This window comes from Schistocerca americana, chromosome 3, assembly GCF_021461395.2.
Source record: "Schistocerca americana isolate TAMUIC-IGC-003095 chromosome 3, iqSchAmer2.1, whole genome shotgun sequence".
Classification (NCBI taxonomy): Eukaryota; Metazoa; Arthropoda; class Insecta; order Orthoptera; family Acrididae; genus Schistocerca; species Schistocerca americana.
In genome coordinates this window covers 314,407,132-314,430,101 of record NC_060121.1, presented here as the reverse complement: position 1 = coordinate 314,430,101, position 22,970 = coordinate 314,407,132, and the positions used below count along the sequence as shown (strand labels likewise).

Genomic DNA, 22,970 nt, shown 5'->3' with positions numbered 1-22,970 from the left:
TTTCCTGTGTAGCAAAATTAAAACAAAAAAGTCCCCCCCCCCCCTCCCCCATTTGCTGGTTGGAGACTTCAATGCTCACCACCCACATTGGGGATCTCCGTGTCCTTGTCAGAGAGGATCCCTGTTGATTTACCTCTTCCACCAAGTAGTTTGCCTCAACACTGGGGAACCTACATTTTTGTCTGCCTCCATGTCGACCTGCTCTCATTCGGACCTTTTGGTCAGTACTGTTAGGCTAGCTCAGCACTTTGAATGGTTTACTCTTGCTGATACACATTTGAGTGACACATTTTCCATGTGTCCATCGATTACAGCCACAACTGCCACCTAAGCACCCAAGATGCTGGAAGTTTTCCCAAGCCAATTGGACACTTTCTCCTTTCTAGCAAAATGTGATGACCGTCAATTTCCTAGCATCGACGATCTGGTCACTCATGTTACGGAAGTTACTCTTACAGTGCGGAATGTTCAATACCTCATAGCTCCCTTTTGCACTGGTGCCTCCCAGTTCCTTGGTGGAACGAGGTGTGCCGTGATGCAGTACATGAACGGAGACATGGTCTTCGTGTTTTCCCCCCCATCATCCTACACTGGTCAACTGTATCCACTGTAAGCAATTATGTGCACGATGCTATTGCATCATATGCGATAGCAAGAAGGCAAGCTGGGATTTCTTTACCAGCTCCTTTAATACCTTCACTGCCTCATCAGTTGTTTGAAGTTGAATCCTGCAGATATCCGGCATGTCCAGTTTTTTTCCGACCTTTGGGCTAACTGTTGCGCAGGATACCTTAGTGGACCCAGTCGCAATCTTGGGTTGACACACTTCTGACATTTCGAGCTCTTGTAATTACCCATCAGCTTTTCTCCCAAAGAAACAGATTGCGGAAGGGTGACATCTTGCTTTTTCCTCTCAAAACCGCGAAAGCTATAATGCCGTTTTTTCTGTGCAGGAACTTGGACATGCACTCTCCTCTTCTCGCTCCTCTGTTCCTAGATCGGATGGTATCCATGTCCAAATGTTGCTGCATCTATTGTACCCTAGTCTGTGCTACCTCCTCCGCCTTTGTAATTGACCCTGGGTCAACAGTACCTTTTCCAGAATATGGCAGGAAGCTATCGTCATTCCTGTTCAGAGACCTAAAAAGGACAAACATCTCCCCTCCAGCTATCACCCAATCTCTCTCATGGGTAGTGTTTGTATTTCTTGAGTTATGATAAATTGCCGTTTTGGCTGGTGGCTGGAGTCACAAAACCTTTTAGCAACTGTCCAATGCAGTTTCCGAAAGCATTGTTCCCCTGTTGACCATCTTGTTGCTCTCTCCACTTGTATCATGAACAATTTTCTCAGGAAACGCCAAACAGTAGCTATATTTTTTGATCTGGAGAGGGCATACGATACCTTTTGAAGGACAGGCATCCTCAACACACTGTTCTCTTGTAGCTTTCGAGGTCGGCTACCCCTTTTCATCTGTGAATTTATGACAGAGCACACATTTAAGGTGTGGGTGAACACTGCTCTATCGCGTACTTTCTCCCAAGAAAATGGCATGCCCCAGGACTCTATGCTAAGTGTTGTACTATTTGCCATTGCCATAAATCCAGTTGTGGATTTTCTCCTTTCCGATGTCTCGGCCTCCCTCTTTATCGATGGTTTGCAATCTGCTACAGGTCTCGACAGACTAGCCTTCTTGAACGTGATGTCTCGATTACCTCCACTCAGGGATCATCGAAACCGGCATCCGATTTTCTCCCAGTAAGACCGTCTGTGTAAATTTTTGGTGTCGTACAGAGTTTTATCCACCTTACCTACATCTAGACTCTGTTGACCTTCCATTCACGTACATCGCCAAATTGTTGGGACTTAAGTTTGATAGAAAACTGTGCTAGTTTTCCCAGGTTTCATATCTTTTGGCTCGCTGTCTGCAATCCCTCAATACCCTCCGTGTTTTGAATGGTACCTCTTGGGGAGTGGACCGAGTGGTGCTCCTCCACCTATATCGCAACGCCTCGTTGGATTTAGGGTATGCGGGCAGCCCTTACTCTCTACTACCACTGGGAGTCTGCTTCTGTCAACTGCTACATTCTCTTTCCTACCAATTTCCTAAAACTTTGACAAATGGTGGCATGACACCACCTTGGCTTTGCCCCCGGACCTGCTTTCTCTGTGACCTTTGTCAGCTCCCCAAAGATAGTATCCCCCCTATAGTTTGTTGGGCATTTGCTGCTCTGTGCACACAAATGGAGGATGCCACATTTATTTACAGATGGCTCTGAGACCATCTTTGGTGTCGGGAGTGCCTATATTATTGACCACACCCCTCTTAGATTTTGGCTTCCTAACCAGTGGTTGCCTTTTACTGCAGAGCTTTATGCTATTCTCCAGGCTGTCCAATACATCCGTTGCCATCAACGGATACAATATATTATATACTCGGATTCGCTCAGTTCTCTTCTCAATCTCTAAGCTCTTTATCCCAATCACCATCTGGTTCACCGGATTCAGGACTGCCTCCACACGCTCCACTTAGGGGGCATCTCTGTGGCATTCCTCTGGATCCCAGGGCATGCTGGTATATGCGGAAATGAGGCAGCCGGTAAAGCGGCAAAGGCTGCTCTCTCTCTTCCTCGGCCTGCTGTTTGCATGGTTCCCTTTGCCAATCTACAGAGCGTTTTACGTCATCATGTTGCTGTTTCATGGGACACACATTGGTCTGCACTTCAGGATAATAAATTATAGGACATAAAACCTCTTCCCTGTGCTTGGACCCCTTCCTCCTGGCCTCGTTTTTGAGAGGAGGTAATTTTAACTACACTCCAGATTGGGCACTGTCTTTTTAGCCATTGACGTCTTTTAAGTGGCAGTCCTCTCCCGCTTTGTCCCCACTGCTCTCAATTGTGGACAGTGAGACACCTTTTACTTCAGTGCCCCTATTTTAATCCACTACACGCCCATTTACAGCTGTCGCCTGAAATATCGTCCCTTTTAACAGATGATGCACACTCATCCAATCACACCCTTGAGTTGATAAGTGTTAGTGAGATGACATCAGTCATTTGAAGCTTTTTTTCCCCCAGGGAAAACAACCCCCATTCAATAGCACTCCTAAGATTTCCTTTCGGTTTTGGTTTCCCTTCTCCTTGAGTTTTGCTCCCATTGCTGCTGATTTAAATTCCTGTTTCTACCCTTCACTAAGCCAGAGAATGGGTGCTTATGACCATAGCTGTTTTGCACCATAAAACTATAACCCAAAAAAAAAAGAAAAAGTGTTTTCTCTGTACAGCACATACCAAACGCTCTAAATCTCTCTTCCTTTTTTGTGTATTTAGTGAAAGTATCATTTTCATTGTAACGAAACACCTCTCATTTCCTGGTGTTGTCACAGGTATTGCACAGGTAATTCGTAGAAGTTTCACTGACTTTGGTGAAACAGTTCCTAATTTATACATACAATTCAGACATGTTAAAGCTCTGTTCAGTTTGGAAATCATTTCTACTGTACGTGACTATCAGTTACTGTCACAGTTCATTGTCATTTAAGTTGAATAATTTAACTGTGGTCTGAAGTTCTTTGTCAGGGAATAACAGCCTGTGTTTTGGAAACAAACTGGGCTGGAATAGCTGCTGACAAGTGATTGCTAAATGCAAAACGCTCATCAGTTTTAGCTGTAATAAGGCCAAAGATTTCCTCTGCGACAGTTTTACAAGACTCTACAAGATGCAAACATTTAGCACTGGTGATCTCTTCCTTTCCATTCCTGTTATTCCAGTGATGATAGAGATCAAGAGAATTTCTCGTCAGTTGCATTGCTGACTTGAAATGAGACATTCTTAAGAGCTTTTACAGTCTTAACATCTCTGTGTTGCAGCTGATTTAACAAAATGTCACAGTGCGGTAGTACCTTACTGAAAAATGCATACCAAACTAGCAATTCTTGGCTGTTGATGAAAAGTTTCCGAAGTCCATCTGCTTTCCTGGTTGTTGAATGATGATTGCTATCATCATCCTCAATAATCCTAAGGCACACGTCTGTTTCATTCTTACAGATATATATGGCGTCCACACATTGCATTTTAAAATTCCATCCTGTGTCAGCATTTCTTGGGACACGATTCTTCATAGCATTATCCAGTATGACAGCACTTTTTACTGACTTTGAGATGAAAGTAGACAGTCCCTGCAAATTGCTAAAAAAAATACTACATTGTTTTTGTTGTGTTGCACAGCACTCTTCAATGAGGTTGAGTTGGTGGGCATAACAAATTTGTTCTTTTGTACACTGCTTTCACTTATCTGCACACTGTTGTGCCCACCACTCACAACTGAAGCTACATCATAGCTCTGAGCTATCGGTTTTTCTGGAGAGTTGCCAGTCTTTAGTTTGTCAATGTCTTTGAACAGCTCACTACTTGTACCTGCAGCTGTATGATTTTTGGGTGTTATGAATTAAAAATTCATATCAAACAATAAATACGTGTTGACACAATGTTTCACATTCTGTCGTTTTATAAGTTTCAGTTGTGACGCACTCTGTGATATTTCTTTATAAATTGACTGATAACAGTGTGTCAGCAGCCCAGTCTGAATTGTTTTTAAATGTCCAAAAAATACACAATTATTGGTTTTTTCGATATGTTCCTTGAATGTGGAATCCATTACTGCCCTCAGATTCACCAGATCCTGAGAACCACTAATTTTCTGTGAAGTATCCATTTCATTATTCCCTTAGTGCAAATCCAAATTTCCCACAGAATATGCTACTTGCTAAGAATGTAACTATTCCTAGGAACATCTTCATTATTCTTCTTATTTCTCATACTGTATGTTGTATGCAGCTGACATCTCATATCAACTTTTCCAAGTCCAGCATACGCAATGCTATATTTTATGTGTATTTCAGTCAACTTCCTTTTTTGTCTCAAACAGCTAAGTGTTTAATGTCTGTTAACCTATTAGTGGTCCAAGGACATTCCTGAAGATTTGTTACCAGACACATGTGACAGAAGAAAGCTTTTAATATTATGAAAAGGAAAGTTGCTACTCACCATACAGTTGAGATGCTGAATCACAGGTAGGCACAACACAAAGACAGTCACAAATAAGCTATTGTCGCCTCCACTATATGGTGAGTAGCAACTTTCCTTTCCGTAATATTGTTACATTCCATCCTGGATTTTCCACTGTTTTATAGAAGAAAGCAGGCAGCCAGTTTGCACATTTATATAATGTAGGAGTAAATTTTCTAGTAAAACTACTTTCACTTTTGCACACATTTTCAGTCTGTACAATACTGAAATCAGGTTTTTGGTGGTTCTGGCCTTTTCAGTTCCAACTTTTTTCAAAACTAAGATTTTGACTACCTGTAGTTAAAATAATGTTTGCGATATTTATACTGTTCACTCTAAATAGGAAACTAGGACACACATTAGTCTCTAGCTCACAGTTTCAAGCAATCTGATTCATAATAAATAAATAAATACTAGTACACAGGCACAGCACTATTGAAGTTACACAAAAAAGTAAGGGACAATCAAACAATTTAAAATCGTAGATGGTAAAATAATCTGTACTGAAACTGAGTGAAACTCCAAATCTGCAATAGCTGTTGATTGTGTTTTCACTGTACAATGACCAGTTTCATATCCTGGAGATATATCTTCAGGTCATATCACATACAGAATAAAACAACATAAGTAAAAGCACTAATAGTGAACATAACCTACTGAACGAAGTAGACAGAAGAGTGATGTACTCACAAAACGAAACTTAATGTGCCTTGAATATCAAGATGCAAGTGCGCGCAAAAACATGTCACTCCTCAGTAAACCCTTGGATGAAAAGGCAGACGGGCATCTGCTCCGAACTATGCGTGATCAGTAATACATCTCCAAAACACAGTCAAAAGATGAGCCTAGAGAGCACATGACAATCCACATGTGACAGAATAAAACCTATAAACATAAAACACTTCAGAATGAATGTAATGAAAATTAAAATACCACTCGCGGTGTTCGTAGAGTATGAAAATTAAGAAACCTATCATCAAAATCCACAGGAGAAACAAAGAATTACGACATGCAATCCTTTGGCGCCATCGACATATTAAAATATATAGTCATGTGTCAAATAGAACTAAAAGTTACAGCGCTAGCTACACATTGAATACGGTGAAGCCAAGCATGCACCACGCCATCATGAACATCGTGACATCTACCATTAGAAACTGAATTAAAAGGACACATACATTGGACCACGGAAATAGCAGTAACACAGTGGATCTCGGTGTTAAATAACAATCTGGTGCACGAGATAGAAACCATTAAGCATTACTCTTATGAGAATTAAGATACAACAAAATTTATTCTGTATGCAGATATGAGTTGAAGATACACCTCCAGGGTATGAAATCATCATCATACAGTGAAAATATAATCAACAGCTAATATGGATTTGGATTTTCAATTTTAATACAGATTATTTTACCATCTCTGACTTTAAATTGTTTGATTGTCCTTCACGTTATGAAAGTTTTTTAGCTGTGTCCATTGTCTGTCTTTTAAACCACCAGGATGGTTCGCCGAGAATCCAACTGTTGACCCATTCTAAAAACCTTGATCATTTGCGTACACAGGCTGGTGGTATGAGAAAATTAAACAAGTCTATTTGTGATTCACGATACTTAAATATTGCAAGCTTTTGCATGATTGATATTATTTGGAGGGTGCTGCCTCAGAGTCCTCAAGGAATGACTACCTATGCCTCCAACCTAATGTCGCATCCTTTCTTAGATCCCTTCCCAAGAACACAAACCTCTTAGTGGAGGAAAGACCAGGTAGCCACCATCTTTAGACAGACCCTGCTTTGATCGTCTTCCTTGCAGGCAAAGAGTCAATCAGCTTTCTGAATTTTGCACCTGAAAGTCCTGCCACCGTGATTCAATTATCACATCTATGTCATTCATAGAAGCTTGTATTGTAAGGCAACACAGTTCTCAGTGATCAGGAAAAAGAATGTCGAACACACATTTGGGCACACCCACCCCTTGCCCTGCAGACAATCACACTATTGATAAAGCCAAATAAGACACTGGTATAGGCAGAGCTAATAACTAGCAGTGTACGTTGTTGTAGTTTAAATGCTTTTTGTGAAATTTGTGTATTTGGCCCTTTATTTGCAGAGATTAACAGCTGACATGGAAAATGACTTCCTTTTTATTATTATTATTATTATTATTATTATTATTATTATTATTATTAACAGATGCACTGTAGGAATTTTGACACGTGTTCAAAAAAACATTCATCCCAGAACGTGAATCAACATTTTAAGAAAATGCAAGTATAAGAGTTTAACATCTTATCAGTATCGAAATTATGAGAAGTAGGTGATGGGTAGATTAAGTGTGGCCTGTTTGAAGGAATCATCTCCGACATTGTTAGAAATGATTTCCCTGAATCATGATGCAAGATGCAGATTTGTGTCAGACCCCTCCCAAGTGCACATCCATGGTATAAAGTACCGTACCATATAACTTTATTGAAATAATGAATATGATGATGTAATTATGAGAGGTGTTCAATAAGTAATGTAACACATTATTTTCTTGGCAAATTTTGCTTGAAAATGCAGAATTTGTTGTGAGACATTATGAAACATTTCCACTTCAGCCCCTATTGATCCATGAAGTTCCAGTCGGTGGCAGTGCTATATGTAGCCTTCAAAATGGCATCTGTGATGGAGGTGTATTTCAAGCAGAGGGCTGTCATTGAGTTTCTTGAAGCAGAAAACCAGAACATCTCAGGTATTCATAGGCTCTTACAGAACATCCTAGCAGTGAACAAAAGCACAATGAGTCATTGGGTGAGGTGTCTGTCACCATTGCAACAAGGTCATGCAAACCTGTCCAATTTTGTGTGTGCCAGCTGGCTGCACACACAACTGTGACTCCGGCAGTGTTGGAATGTGCGGACACTGTCATTTGAGGTGATAGATGAGTCACAAACAAACACCTCACAGCTCATCTGGACATCTCTGTTGGTAGTGCTGACACTCTCATCCACCTGTTGTACGCAAAGGTGTCTCCTTTGGGTTTCTGGCTGCCTAACATAAGACCATAAAGAGCAATAAAGGACCATCTGTGCAGAATTGCTTGTGAGTTAAGAGACTGATTGTGACAGTTTTTTGTTGAACCTCGTCACAAGTGTGGGCTCATCTCTTCGAATTGGAAACAAAACAGCAATCCATGATGCCAATCCCCACCTCTCCTCCGAAGGAAACATGCAAAGCCTCAGCCAGTAAAGTTATGGCGACAGCTTTCTTGGACTCTGAAGGGGTTATTTTGTTTGATAGCCTCCCTCATGGTGCAACGATAAACTCTGAAGTGAAGTGTATTGTGCAAACCTCAAGGAATTGAAGAAACGACTTCAGCTCATTCATCACCACAAAAATGCAAATTAACTTCCTCTCCATGACAGCTGAAGCCTCACTCAAGTGTGCACTGTAGAGGCACCCACAAAACTTCTTTGGACTGTTTCTCTCATCTATCCTGCAGCTTGTATCTGGCAGCTTCCAACTTTCATCTGTACGGCCCAATGAACACTCTTCGGGAAGCAGTACATGGATGACGGGGAGGTTAGTGATGCAGCAAGACATTGGCTCATATGTCAACCAGTACAGTGGTGTGCACATGGGTATGCAAATCCTCCCAGTAAGGTTGGCATACGGCCATCACATTGAACAGAAATTGTATTGAAAAATAGGGTTTTGTAGTCAAAAGAGTGGGGAATAATATGGTACATTGGAATCCTGAATAAAACAAGCCCACTTTCAGAAAAAAAATTGTTTCATTACTTATTGAATGCCCCTCTTATTACTCCACATTAATAATTTAGCAATATTTGTATTCCAGGCAATTAAATTTTTATATTTTGAAAAAGGGAAGAAGAATAAAACAAACTTGCATTTCCTGGTTGGTGGACGGGTACTAAAGTATTTGTCAAGCTGTCTTGAACGAGAAAGAAAGCTTACAGAGCTGTTACAGTAAGTAATAGCAACTAGTTGCATTGCTGTGTTGAATTCCTCATCTTTACTGCATAATTATTGCTTTCTTTGACCCAGTATGTCTTCTCTCCCTGGATTGTACTATGTGGTGCGTACTGACTTCAATCTTCCCAACATAAAAACTTTTATCTAAGATCATAGTAACAGCTGCTGAAGCAGTCCTATTGGTACAGTGGATGTCAGTAGGTGCAGCTGACATCTTCTTTGATAATTCTCTGAACATAAATGGATTTTATTTGGTAATGAATGTTATTAAACAACTGGACTAATCTTTATCATAAATAAAACTTATTCCACATTTGAATTCAGTGAACCAGTGTCACAACAAGAAGGAAAATTAAAATTTAATACGTTAGTGATGTTGAGTTTGTCAGAAATGTAGCAATGACAGAAAGTGTTCATCAAAAACTAACCGCAAATGACAGATACAGTTACTGATTCTCACCAAATCTGCACCTGATGCCAGGGATGATGATTGCATTACTTAAGCTTGAGGTGTATTCCTAGTTATTAGATTAAGGTAGAACATACACACATCTTCATGTGTATTTGGGAACATGCTGAAAAAATCCCCCCCCCCCCCCCCCCCCCCCTCCTGTACATAGTATATCCCATGCACAAGTGTGTTGAGTGGATAACTGTGGTGAGTGATTTTGCAATTCAGTATAGTAGTGTGTGTGGGTGTGGGTGTGGGTGTGTGTGGTTGTTGTTGGGGACAATTATGGGCATTAAATAAATGGAGTGCAAATAGCCCTCATTCCATGAGTGTTTTGAGGTTTAGAATTTATCCTAGATCCAAGAATACAGTTCAGTAATCAGGGACTGTATGTTACAGTGTATTCAACCCTTTCCAGTCAAATACTGATGAGATCAACATCCACCATCAGGATATGAATTAGGTTCTTCTGGGTCAAGCATCTCCACTTGTTACTGACACTCTTGTTGTCAATATTTGTTACATGTCTACATCTCGGTATATGTTTTATGTCCCTTGAATTATTAGTAAAAATTGTAAAGTATGCGTAGAAATTGCTGTAACATGAAATTCATTCTGTACAATATACAGGGTGACCCATAGGTGTGGTACTACACTTCTACAACAAAACTGGTGGATGAATAGAAATTTAAAGTCAAGTAGTGTGAGATGCAGGGGGAAGGGGGGCAATGATAAACAAAACACTCCACCACACACCAGAAGCTGGCTTGCATGACGTAGGTACGTAACCAAGATGGTGACCATTTAGGATGTAACCATGTCGGGTGCAGTTTTTAAATGGAAAAGCGGTCATGTGACCTATCAGACAATTACACTGGAAAAACAATTATGCCTTTCATTTGAACATAGCTTTATTCTTTCTTGAATTACAGGTAATATTTCTTCCTTACATGTGCCATGAAAACTGGTGGCATTAACACAAGTCAAATGCATTCAGAATGTCCTGATATCAGGAGAGAGGAGCATCCATATTATTACAGATTATTTCTATCAGTGCCACCTAGACAGATGATCTATTGAAACTTTGCAAAGGTCCCGTGTTCGAGTGTCGGTCGGGCACACAGTTTTAATCTGCCAGGAAGTTTCATATCGGCGCACACTCCGCTGCAGAGTGAAATTCTCATTCTGGAGATGATCTATTATCCACACTGTGGAACTCTGTCTGAAACTGAAAACTGGGTGAACAAAAACAGTTGTGAATGAAACATCAACCATTGTTCTGGAGTCATTCAGTAAGAGTCCAGAGTGCATACTCACCATGTCTCGCTGGAAATTGGGGTCAGCCGTACAGCAATAATGAAAATTTCCACCACATATAAATGGAACTGTTACAAAATACAAATGTTACATCATCGCACTGAAGACAGCCTAGTTCATCATATTTATTTTGCAGAATGTGTGACAGGCTGGATGAAAACTATTATTACCCCTGTGGTGAACTGGTTAAGGATGAAGGTTCTGTTGACCACATGGGTGAGTGCTTAGTGTTTAAGGTCATTGATCAATTCCACCAACAATTTTTAGAGGGAGAGATATCTCAAAGAAGATCCACTCACCCTTGATGACACCTGAAAAGCTACTCTTTAACATTAAGCTGCAAAACTGATATACAGGTAACCAAAGTAGCTGTATGCCGAAAAGATTGCACCAAGCAAGGCAGCAAAAGCGTCAGCCATTATTTTTCACTGAGCGAGGTGGTGCAGTGGTTAGCACACTGGACTCGCATTCGGGAGGACAATGGTTCAAACCCATGTCTGGCCATCCTGATTTAGGTTTTCTGTGATTCCTCTATATATCTTCAGGCAAATGCTGGGATGGTTCCTTTGAAAGAGCATGGCCGATGTCCTTCCCCATCCTTCACTAATCCGATAGGACAGATGATCTCGCTGTTCGATCTCTCCCCCAAATCGACCAACCAACCATTATTTTTCGCATCAATGAGATCCTTTATGTATTACAACTACAGATTTTATTCTTTGCTAGATTCCAGACCAGTTCTGTAGGATTTAGGTCCAGATGATATGGCATTAGGAAGGGAACCATTTTGTTTCAAATTTTACATTTGGAATAAAGAGTACAAGGTTGGTGCTCTGTCCATTTCTACGTGATGGTCATCGAGGAAAAATTACCATGAAATAAAATTCAACATTCACAAGAATGAAATGTTGCCTTGGCACTGATGTTTGACAGTACTCATCGGATCCTTGTAAGCAGCTTCGATGCATGAGCTGTTAAGCTGATTGTGCGATAATTCTCGCACTTGTCAGCTCTTGCCGTCTTCGGAATTGTGTGGATGATGCTTTTCCGAAAGTCAGATGGTATGTCGCCAGACTCATATATTCTACACACTAACGTGAATAGTCGTTTTGTTGCCACTTCCCACAATGATTTTAGAAATTCTGATGGAAAGTTATCTATACCTTCTGCCTTATTTGACCGTAAGTCCTCCAAAGCTCTTTTAAATTCCGATTCTAATACTGGATCCCCTATCCCTTCTAAATCGACTCCTTTTTCTTCTTCTATCACATCAGACAAATCTTCACCCTCATAGAGGCTTTCAGTGTATTCTTTCCACCTATCTGCTCTCTCCTCTGCATTTAACAGTGGAAATCCTGTTGCACTCTTAATGTTACCACCGTTGCTTTTAATGTCACCAAAGGTTGTTTTGACTTTCCTGTATGCTGAGTCTGTCCTTCTGACAATCATATCTTTTTCGTTGTCTTCACATTTTTCCTGCAGCCACTTCTTCTTAGCTTCCCTGCACTTCCTATTTATTTCATTCCTCAGCGACTTGTACTTCTGTATTCCTGATTTTCCCGGAACATGTTTCTACTTCCTCCTTTCATCAATCAACTGAAGTATTTCTTCTGTTACCCATGTTTTCTTCGCAGCTACCTTCTTTGTACCTATGTTTTCCTTCCCAACTTCTGTGATGGCCCTTTTGAGAGATGTCCATTCCTCTTCAACTGTACTGCCTACTGCGCTATTCCTTATTGCTGTATCTATAGCGTTAGAGAACTTCAAACGTATCTCGTCATTCCTTAGTAATTCCGTATCCCACTTCTTTGCGTATTGATTCTTCCTGACTAATGTCTTGAACTTCAGCCTACTCTTCATCACTACTATATTGTGATCTGAGTCTATATCTGCTCCTGGGTACGCCTTACAATCCAGTATCTGATTTCGGAATCTCTGTCTGACCATGATGTAATCTAATTGAAATCTTCCCGTAACTCCCGGCGTTTTCCAAGTATACCTCCTCCTCTTGTGATTCTTGAACAGGGTATTCGCTATTACTAGCTGAAACTTGTTACAGAACTCAATTAGTCTTTCTCCTCTTTCATTCCTTGTCCCAAGCCCATATTCGCCTGTAACCTTTTCTGCAACTCCTTCCCCTACAACTGCATTCCAATCGCCCATGACTGTCATGTAGCATGGCAAGAAGGTTGGGTACAGAACACCTGGATTGGAACGTGGATAAAAGAGGTCTGATCCTCTTCACCATCAGTTGTAGGATTTCACCAGTGCCTGATAATTGTTACAGCTGAGTGTGGAGATAGACAGGTACCATTGCAGTTCTCAAAACGGGCAGTCATTTTTTGGGCCATTATCACATTTGACTGTTGACAACTTTCATCACTAATGAAAGTTATAGTATTGCTGCAGGAGCTTCCAGTGTACTGTTAAGTCCTAAAGTCAATGTTTCAGCAATGGCTTTGTCTTCAGAGATGATAATGCATGAGCACACCAAAACCACCTCCTGAACACCTTCCTCCAGTATGTGTGAATCAACCAAATGGAATGCCCTGCAGTATCTGCTGGCATGAATTGGATTGAGCATGCTTGGGACTAGTTGAAACTGGATTTATTTTGTCACAAGAAACCACTTCACACATCATATGAACTCTGTCAAAGAGAGTGTGACAGTCTTGACAGCAAAATCGAGACAACCTTGAGACAGTGTGCTATTGGAGATCCTTGTATGCTATAATTCGTAGCATGGAGCAACACACCATTGAATATTATCCAACAACAGACTTCGATTTCACAGGTGTGCGCTTCCACATATGCTTCCTTTATTTTAGTTACTGTTGTGTTTTTGTTTCACAGTAAAGTTGTTTGTTTAGTTCATTAATGCTTGTTGTTTAATTCCCTGCTGTCTTTGAACATAAACCCACTCAAGTTCTGGGCAGGCTTGTGGGCAGTTTATTACACTCCATACTCGTATACTGCAAAGAATGTTACACCTATCATCATTTGTAAGTTATGAGTATAGGACTAATCTGTTTTGAAAGTGTTCAGCTTCAAGTTGAGAAACATATTTCAATTTCCCTGTAGTTACATAAGGAACTTGCAGGAAGATTTCAATGTGTACGGTACCTCAGGAATTTGAATGTGAATGTTCTTGAGTAAATCATGCTTTATTACTCTAAGAGGTATGCTTGAAAATCATTCATTAAGTCATTGTAGGAAAAATTTCAAGTAAATGTTTTTAAATGTGCCTGTCTGCTGCTCCATGCTGCTCCCATGCTGTGAGTAGCACAATCAGTTACATACTCTGTTGCCAAATACTGGGCTTTATGGGGTAAAAACAGTGATGTCAGCAAGATTGGTGTCCACCTTAGACACAATGATAGTCGTCACTGGAATGCTAAAATAAACAGCAGTTTCCTGGCTTCATGTCTCCTGTAATTTACGTGATCTCAGGTGCTAATAGGTGGTGCACTAAGAATTGAGTGACATCCAATGGCTCAGTTTCTAAAAACTGTACAGTCAACGAAGTTCTTTCTAGCCTGTACTAACCAGGCTTAGATGTAGTAAGCCTGCTCCTTGCCCCATAGAAGAATGATGGAGATGTAATTAGACAGTGTTTGCTGGACTAGAACTGGCAAGACATTTTAACCCAACCATAACTGATAGATGTACAGCTGCCGAGAAAAACATGGAACAGCCTCAATCACATAACACAGATACACAAGAGGTAAAGCATCTGTTAAGAAGGGGATCCACTACAGCCCTCAATGTGACTGTGGTGCAGTGGAGCAAACAGTAGACCACATTATTTCCAAATGCCCTATAAGACAAATTAAAGAAGAGAGGAACAACTTCCTGAGGGCCTCTCCGAAGACTGTTTCATTAAGTTCTCATGATGTAGATCTATGATGATGTCTAATTAATGCCTCTACATGTAAGTTGGAAAGGGGGGGGGGGGGATGAAAGAGGAAGCTGCTTGGTAGATTTTTGCACAGAGCAAAATTTAATCATAGCTACCACTTGGTTTGAAAATCATGAAAGAAGGCTGTATATGTGGAAGAGACCAGGAGACACCGGAAGGTTTCAGATTGATCATATAACCGTAAGACATTTCCAGGGGCAGTGTGGACTCTGACCACAATTTATTGCTTATGAACTGTAGATTAAAACTGAAGAAACTACAAAAAGGTGGGATTTTAAGGAGATAGACCTGGATAAGCTGAAAGCACCCAAGGTTGTCGAGTGTTTCAGAGGGAGCATTAGTGAATGAATGACAGGAACAGGGGAAGGAAATACAGTGGAAGAAAGAGTAGATTTGAGGGATGAAATAGTGAAGGCAGCACAGGATCAAGTAGGTAAAAAAAAAGACTAGTAGAAATCCTTGGGTAACACAAGATATATTGATTTTAATTGATGAAAGGACAAAATGTAAATCGCAATAAATGAAGCACATGAAAAGCAATACAAACACAAAAAAAAATGAGATCAACGAAGTGCAAAATGGCTAATCAGAAATTGCTAGAGGACAAATATAAGGGTGTAGAAGCATACAGGCCGGCCACAGTGGCCGAGCGGTTCTAGACGCTTCAGTCCGGAACTGCGCGACTGCTACGGTCGCAGGTTCGAATCCTGCCTCGGGCATGGATGTGTGTGATGTCCTTAGGTTAGTTAGGTTTAAGTAGTTCTAAGTTCTAGGGGACTGATGACCTCAGATGTTTAGGCTCATAGTGCTCAGAGCCATTTGAACCATTTTTTAGAAGCATACACTATATGACCAAAAGTATCCGGACACCTGGCTGAAAATGACTTAAAAGTTTATGGTGCCTCCATTTTTAATGCTGGAATTCAATATGGTGTTGGCCCATCGTTAGCCTTGATGACAGCTTCCACTCTCGCAGGCATATGTTCAGTCAGGTGTTGGAAGGTTTCTTGAAGTGGCAGCCCATTCTTCACGGAGTGCTGCACTGAGGAGAGATATCGATGTCGGTTGGTGAGGCCTGGCACGAAGTCAGCTCTCAGAAACATCCCAAAGGTGTTCTGTAGGATTCAGGTCAAGACTCTGTGCAGGCCAGTCCATTACAGGGATGTTACTATCGTGTAACCACTCCGCCACAGGCTGTGCATTACATTATGAACAGGTGCTCGATCATGTTGAAAGGTGCAATCGCCATCCCCGAATTGCTCTTCAACAATGGGAAGCAAGAAGGTGCTTAAAATATCGATGTTAGCCTGTGCTTTGATATTACCATGCAAAACAATAAAGGGTGCAGGCCCCCTCCATTAAAAACATGATCACACCACAACACCAACGCTTCTGAATTTTAGTGTTGGCATGACACATCCTGGCAGATGACATTCACCAGGCTTTCGCCGTACCCACGCCCTACCATCAGATTGCCACATTGTTTACCATGATTTGTCGCTCCACATGACATTTTTCCACTGTTCATTCGTCCAATGTTTACGTTCCTTACACCAAGCGAGGTGTCATTCGGCATTTACCAGCTTGATGTGTGGCTTATGAGCAGCCGCTTGAAATCAAAGTTTTTTCACCTCCAACCTAACTGTCACAGTACTTGTAGTGGATCCTGAAGCAGTTTGGAATACCTGTGTGATGGTCTGGATAGATGTCTGCCTATTACACATTACGACCCTCTTCAACTGTCGGCGATCTCTGTCAGTCAACAGACAAGGTCGGCCTGTACTCTTTTGTGTTGTACGTGTCTCTCTTAACATTTCCACTTCCCTATCACATCAGAAACAGTGGACCTAGGGATGTTTAGGAGTGTGGAAATCTCGCATACGTAGGTATGACGCAAGTGACACCCAATCACCTGACCATGTTTGAAGTCCATGAGTTCCACGGAGTGCCCCATTCTGCACTCTCACAATGTCTAATGACTACTGAGGTCACTGATATGGCAGTAGGTGGCAACACAATGCACCTAATATGAAAAAGTATGTTTCCGGGGTATCTGGATACTTTTGATAACATAGTGTATATCACTAGGGGTAAGATAGATGCTACTTACAGGAAAATTAAAGATATCTTTGAAGAAAGTAGAACCACCTGTGTTAATATCAAGAGCTCATATGGAAAACCAGTCCTAAGGAAAGAAAAGAAAGCAGAAATGTTGACGGAGTATATAGTGTGTGTATACAATGAAGAGGTTCATGAGAGTGATACTATGGAAGAGGATGTAGATGAAGATGAGAAGAGAGATATACTGTGTGGAGAATTTGACAAAGTGCTGAAAGACTTGAGTTGAAACAAGGCCCCGGAAGTAGACAACATTTCATTAGAGCTACTGATAGTCTTGGGAGAGCCAGTGTTGACAAAACTCTTCCATCTGGTGAGGAAGGTGAGTGAGATTAGTGGAATATTCAGACTTCAAGAAGAATGTAATAATTCAAATTCCAAAGAAAGCAGTTACGGACAGGTGTGAAAATTACCAAACTATCAGTTTAATAAGTCATAGTTGCAAAATACTAACACGAATCTTTCACAGAAGAATGGAGAAACTGGTAGAAGCCGACGTTGGGAAGATCAGTTTGGTTTCCGGAGAAATCTAGAAACACGTGAAGCAATACTGGCCATACAACTTCTAATATAAGATAAGTTAAGGAAAGGCAAACCTATGTTTATAGCATTTGTAGACTTAGAGAAAGCTTTGACAATGTTGACTGGAATGCTCTCTTTCAAATTCTAGAGGTGACAGGGGTAAAATACAGGGAAAGTATTTGCATGGAGTGTAGCCATGTATGGAAATGAAACGTGGACTATAAATACTTTAGACAAGAAGAGAACAGAAGCTTTTGAAATGTGGTGCTACAGAAGAATGCTGAAGATTAGATGAGTAGATCACATAACTAATGAGGAGGTACGGAATAGAATTGAAAAGAAAAAAAAAATTGTGGTACAACCTGACTGGAAGAATGAATCGGTTCGTAGGACACACTCTGAGGGATTAGTGGATCACCAATTGGGTACTGGAGGGCAGCACGGGAAAGGTAAAAATTGAAGAGGGAGACCAAGAGATGAATATAGTTAGCAGATTCAGAAGGATGTAGGTTGTAGTAGATACTCGGAAATGAAGAGGCTTGCACAAAGTAAAGTAGCATGAAGAACTGCATCAACAGCAACTGAGAGGTTTGTACCAGATTAATTTAAAAGCGACAGAACTGATCCCCATGGTATACAGGACAGGTCAGAACACTATTGCAGATGCATTGAAAAAAGCATGCCAAATTTAAAAGGATGCAAAATCCCCAAGATTGGCAAAGTTTTACAGAAGCTCAAAATTTAGTGCACTTCAACATGAGATGCTTTCAGTAGTTTCCACGACAAAACTCTCGAAACCTGGCAGAATGGATTCTGCTCATATGTAAAGTATACCAGTGGCAAAACAGTCAGTAGTTCCACTGTACAACAGTGATGGTAATGTTACAAATGACAGTACCACCAAAGCAGGGTTACTAAATATGAGTTTCCAAAATGGATTCACCAAAGACGACAAAGTGAATATTTCAGGATTCAAATGCTGACGATGTGAGTTATTTAGAAGTACATACCCTCAGTGTAGCGAAGCAACTTAAACCATTTAATAAAGATAAGTCTTCCATTCAAGACTGCATACCAACTGAATACCTTTGAGTATACTGATAGTCTAACTCATTACTTAGCAATCATGTAAACACTCACTTGATGAAAGATCCGTACCTAAAGTTGCACACTAATACTCAAGAAACGAAATAGGAATAAACTAATGAATTATAGACCCATATCAATGACAACAATTTGCAGGAGGCTTTTGGAACATTTACTGTGTTTGAACATTATGAATTACCTGAAAGAAAATGATCTATTGACACAGACAGCATGGATTCAGAGTACATCACTAGTATGCAACATTACTAGGTCTTTATTCTCATGATATGATGAGTACTACTGACAGGGCATCTCAGATTGATTCCAAATTTCCAGATTTTGGAAAAGCTTTTGATGCCAATCTTCATAAGTGGCTTCAAATCAGATTGCATGCCCATGGCATATAGCCTCAGTTGTGTGACTGGCCTCATGATTTCCTGTCGGGAAAGTCGTAATTTGTAGTAATTGTTGAAAAGTCATGGAGTAAAACAAAAGTGATATCTGGTGTTCCCCGATGAAGTAGTATAAACCCTCTGCTGTTCCTTAATCTATATAAATAATGTAGGAGACAATCTGAGCATCCACCTTAAACTGTTTGCAGATTTGCTGTCATTTACTGTCTAGGAAGTCATCAGAAAAAGAAAAGCAATTGCAAAATTATTTAGACAAGATTGTGAGTTCTAAAAGCAATCAGTTAAATTTTGGTTGCACCATAAATAACACTAATCTGGAGTCTGCCAGTTCAACTAAATATCTAGGAATAACAATTATGGTCTACTTAAATTGGAACAATCACATAACATTGTGGTGAAAGCAAACCAAAGACTGTTTTTATTGGCAGAACACTTAGAAAATGAAATAGGTGTACTAAAGAGATTGCCTGCACTACACTTGTCCATCCTCTGCTACAGTACTGCTGTGTGGTAAGGGATCCTTCTGAGAGGGTATGGAGGACATCGAAAAAGTTCAAAGAGCAACAGCTCGTTTAGTATTATCACAAAATAGGGGAGAAAGTGTCAAAGACATTGTGCAATCATCAAAACAAAGGTGTTTTTCAATGTGGTGAGCTCTTTTTATGAAATTTCAATCTCCAACTTTATCCTCTGAATGTGAACATATTTGTTGACACCAATCTATATAGGGAGAAATGATCATTGTACGAGGGAATGCTGAAAAGTAGCGCCTCCAAATTTTTTATTTTGTTCTCAATATCAGTTGAGATATTACATGTCGTGTATATTGCTTGATTGACTTTCCCACTTCCCTGATGTTAATTGCAACCCTCTGATGCTAGAAGGCTTCAAATTGTAACGTGTGACATGGCAGTGTAACGTAACTATGTTGGTATGTGAGAAACAGCATGTTATAATTAAGATTCTAACCTCAGAAAAAAGCCCACACGTGAAGCACCCGCACCCTCTCCTTCAGCATGCCAGTGCTGCAACATCTGCAACAATCCAATGCCTTGTGTTCACTGTCATCAATCATCCTCCATACAGTCTCAACTTGGCCTCGTACAATTTTCATCGTTTCCAAAACTCGAAGAACACCTTCAGTGACTTCACTTTGATAATGGTGAAGTGATGCAAGCAGAGGTGCTGATGTGGCTCTGTCAATAAAGTCAGACATTCTATAGTGACAGTATCAATGAGCTGGACTCAACGTGGAGACATATTTTCATTGCCAAGGTGAATATGTTGAGAAACAAGTATATAGACATGAAGAATAAAAATGTAGAATGTCAAGAACTTTGTTTTATTCACAGTTTTAAGAATCTTCACATATATATAATTCAGAGGCATTACTTTTCAGTACACCCTTGTAATAAAATAAATCAGGACCTGCATGAAAGAATTTAAGTGTTCATTTTTCCTGCATGCTGTCTGAGAGTGCAACAGTAGATAAGTAGTGTAAAAGTGGTTTGATGAATCCTCTGCCAGACACTCAAGTGTGAATTGCAGAGTAGTCTTGTAGCTGTAGATATTTTACATATAATTTTTCTGTTTTACATGTCACATTCGTGCATAGTTTTGTAGGATGTGAAATAGGAAATACTGCATTAGCTTGCTCAGTATTTATTACTACTTGTCTCGAAATTGAATAATTTTACCCTGTTTCATTTGCTTTTTAGACAAATAGAGTTACACTACCTATTAACTGTGTGTGTGTGTGTGTGTGTGTGTGTGTGTGTGTGTGTGTGTGTGTGTGTGTGTAGCAGAGCATTCAGCATTTGGAGAATCAGTTTTGCAACTTCATTAGAATAGCTCAGATTCAATCCTTCAGTATACTAATTCTGCACAGTAACAGCTAACCAACATACTGAAACATTGTCAGACTAAGAAAATGTTTCACTATATATGACACTTTTTCCTAATTTCTTATTAAATGCTAAATTCACTCAGTTTTATTTATAACTAGCTATTCCCAGCCACACTGCATTGCTGTAGTTAAATGGAAAAGAAAGAAATGAGAAAGTACACATTTCTAATACGTATGGTAATTGGATACATGTGCGAATATCTGTCTCTGCCTGTCTCTTTCCATCTCCTCCTTCCCCTTCTCTTTGCCCGTCACCTTGTCATTCCCCCCCCCCCCCTCTCTGTGCCCATTTACCCCCATCCCCTTGTCTGTCCCCCCCCCCCTGTCGGTCTTCCCCCCCCCCCTCCCCCAAACCATCCCTCTGTCTGTTCCCCCACTTGAGCCTTGTAGAATCTTATTGCAAATTCAGATTCTGTGGCGACAGACGTTTACATTTTTATTTTATACATGAACACCTGTACTTAACAATAATGCAGATATTACTACTAAGCAATAAGGAGCACTAGATTCTCTTTGCCTTCTTTCATTTCACGGTTGAAAATAAAATTAGAGAGAAATGTTTAACAAATATAGCTTCCAACAATTGGTACTTTTATGTAAGGCTGAAAATTGTTTTAATGTCACATAAGGAGCACCATCTAAAAACTAATGTATATTCTCATTTGGCTCATATTTTGGAGTAAATTATAGTGAGGCACATACTCCTGCCTGTAGAAGGAACAGAATAAAGATCTACTATGTGTGAAAATATAACTCCTTTTTCTCTTCCTCTATTTAGGAGCAATCCAAATGATCATGTTAGCTTAGTGGAGAAACTCCAAAAATCTGTGAAGAATGCAAATAAAGTAAGTAGTTTTATTTCCATAAACATGTTTCTATGTTTGTTAACAATGTGTTGTTAATGAGTCCTATTTTTACAGAATTTAGTAAATGCCCTAAAAGAAATTGCAGCATATGAGGTAGAAAAACTGAAGAGTCAAGAACCTAAGCCCAAATTCTTCTGTCTTCACAGGTAATCTAATTTTTCTCCATTATAAATTGAATTCTCATACTAAAGTTACACTGGACCCTTAATTGGCTCTTAAATAGTCTTCAGAATTGTGGCCTGGGTGACTAGATAGATGCTTCTAACTTGTTTGGTACTGGAAGTCATATTAATCAGAAAGTGAGAACAGGATATACTGCCCAGGAGTTAAATTTCTGGGCATGATCTGTGGTAGTAGATATTGAGGGATTTGGTGATGGGGCAGATAGATTTGCCAGAGATACATAATCTACAGGGGGAAGGAAGTGTGTTTCATGTGGTAAGGATGACAGCTATAGTGCAGGTATTGTTGCTCACTGGAAGGTTTTGTATGCACTAAAGTTTGACTGTGAGCTTCAATGATGCAGGTGTCAACATCAAGGAAGGCGACAGGATTTGGAAGAGGACCATTTGAATTTGAGTGGGGGAAAAGGAGTCGAGGTATTCAGAAAGTTAAGGAATTATTCTTCATTGAGAGTCCTGACCATAAAGATAACACCTGCTTATGCGCCCTCTCATTACCACTTACTCCAGCCCCACCACTGCTAGAACCAGCAACATAAATCAGCACATGTGATATGACATGATACGAAAGTTGATAAACATCCTCACTTCACAGCATTTTTGATAGGAATGACCCCCATGAACATAGAAAAAACTGGCAGTCGTGGGAACACTCGGTAGTAATTTGTTAGGCATGCCCCCCCCCCCCCAAAAAAAATGTGTTCCCATTGGTGGTATCTCATTTTTATTCTTTCCTCTTACCCCGCCCCTCTTTTGCACATAATTGTACTATTGAGTCCACTACTCATTTCTGTTCTTAATGTGTCCTTACTTTCATTCCGTCCTTACAGCTGTGGACTGAAGCTGGCACAGAGCTTACCAATACACTATTTTTGTCCACTTCCTTTTCCAGACACATTTCCCCAGCTTTGTGGGTCCCTCTCATTCTTGGGTTTGTATGACTTTGCCCCCCCCCCCCCCCCTCCTCCTTTCTAATCTTCCTCAACTTATCCCTCTTTCCTAAGTTTGAGTGCACACACAAAGAACACAGGCTACCCACATAGCGAGACCAGTATGAGGCCGCTTGAAGCTGGGTGAAGAATATTGCCATGTTATCTACTAGGGCAGAACATAGTGGTAGCGCCGGCCGTGGATTGGCGCCAC

The 22,970-nt window shown here is 40.4% G+C and overlaps 1 protein-coding gene across 1 annotated transcript in view; it reads left to right on the top strand.

Moving 5' to 3' along the window:
* The window catches only part of LOC124605975 (alanyl-tRNA editing protein Aarsd1), a 72,147-nt gene that overhangs the window by 36,017 nt on the left and 13,160 nt on the right, over positions 1-22,970 (top strand). The window contains exons 7-9 of the mRNA XM_047137940.1: positions 8,911-9,041; positions 21,558-21,624; positions 21,700-21,791. Coding sequence (XP_046993896.1) covers positions 8,911-9,041; positions 21,558-21,624; positions 21,700-21,791 — 290 coding nt within the window. The remainder of the gene's footprint in view (positions 1-8,910; positions 9,042-21,557; positions 21,625-21,699; positions 21,792-22,970) is intronic.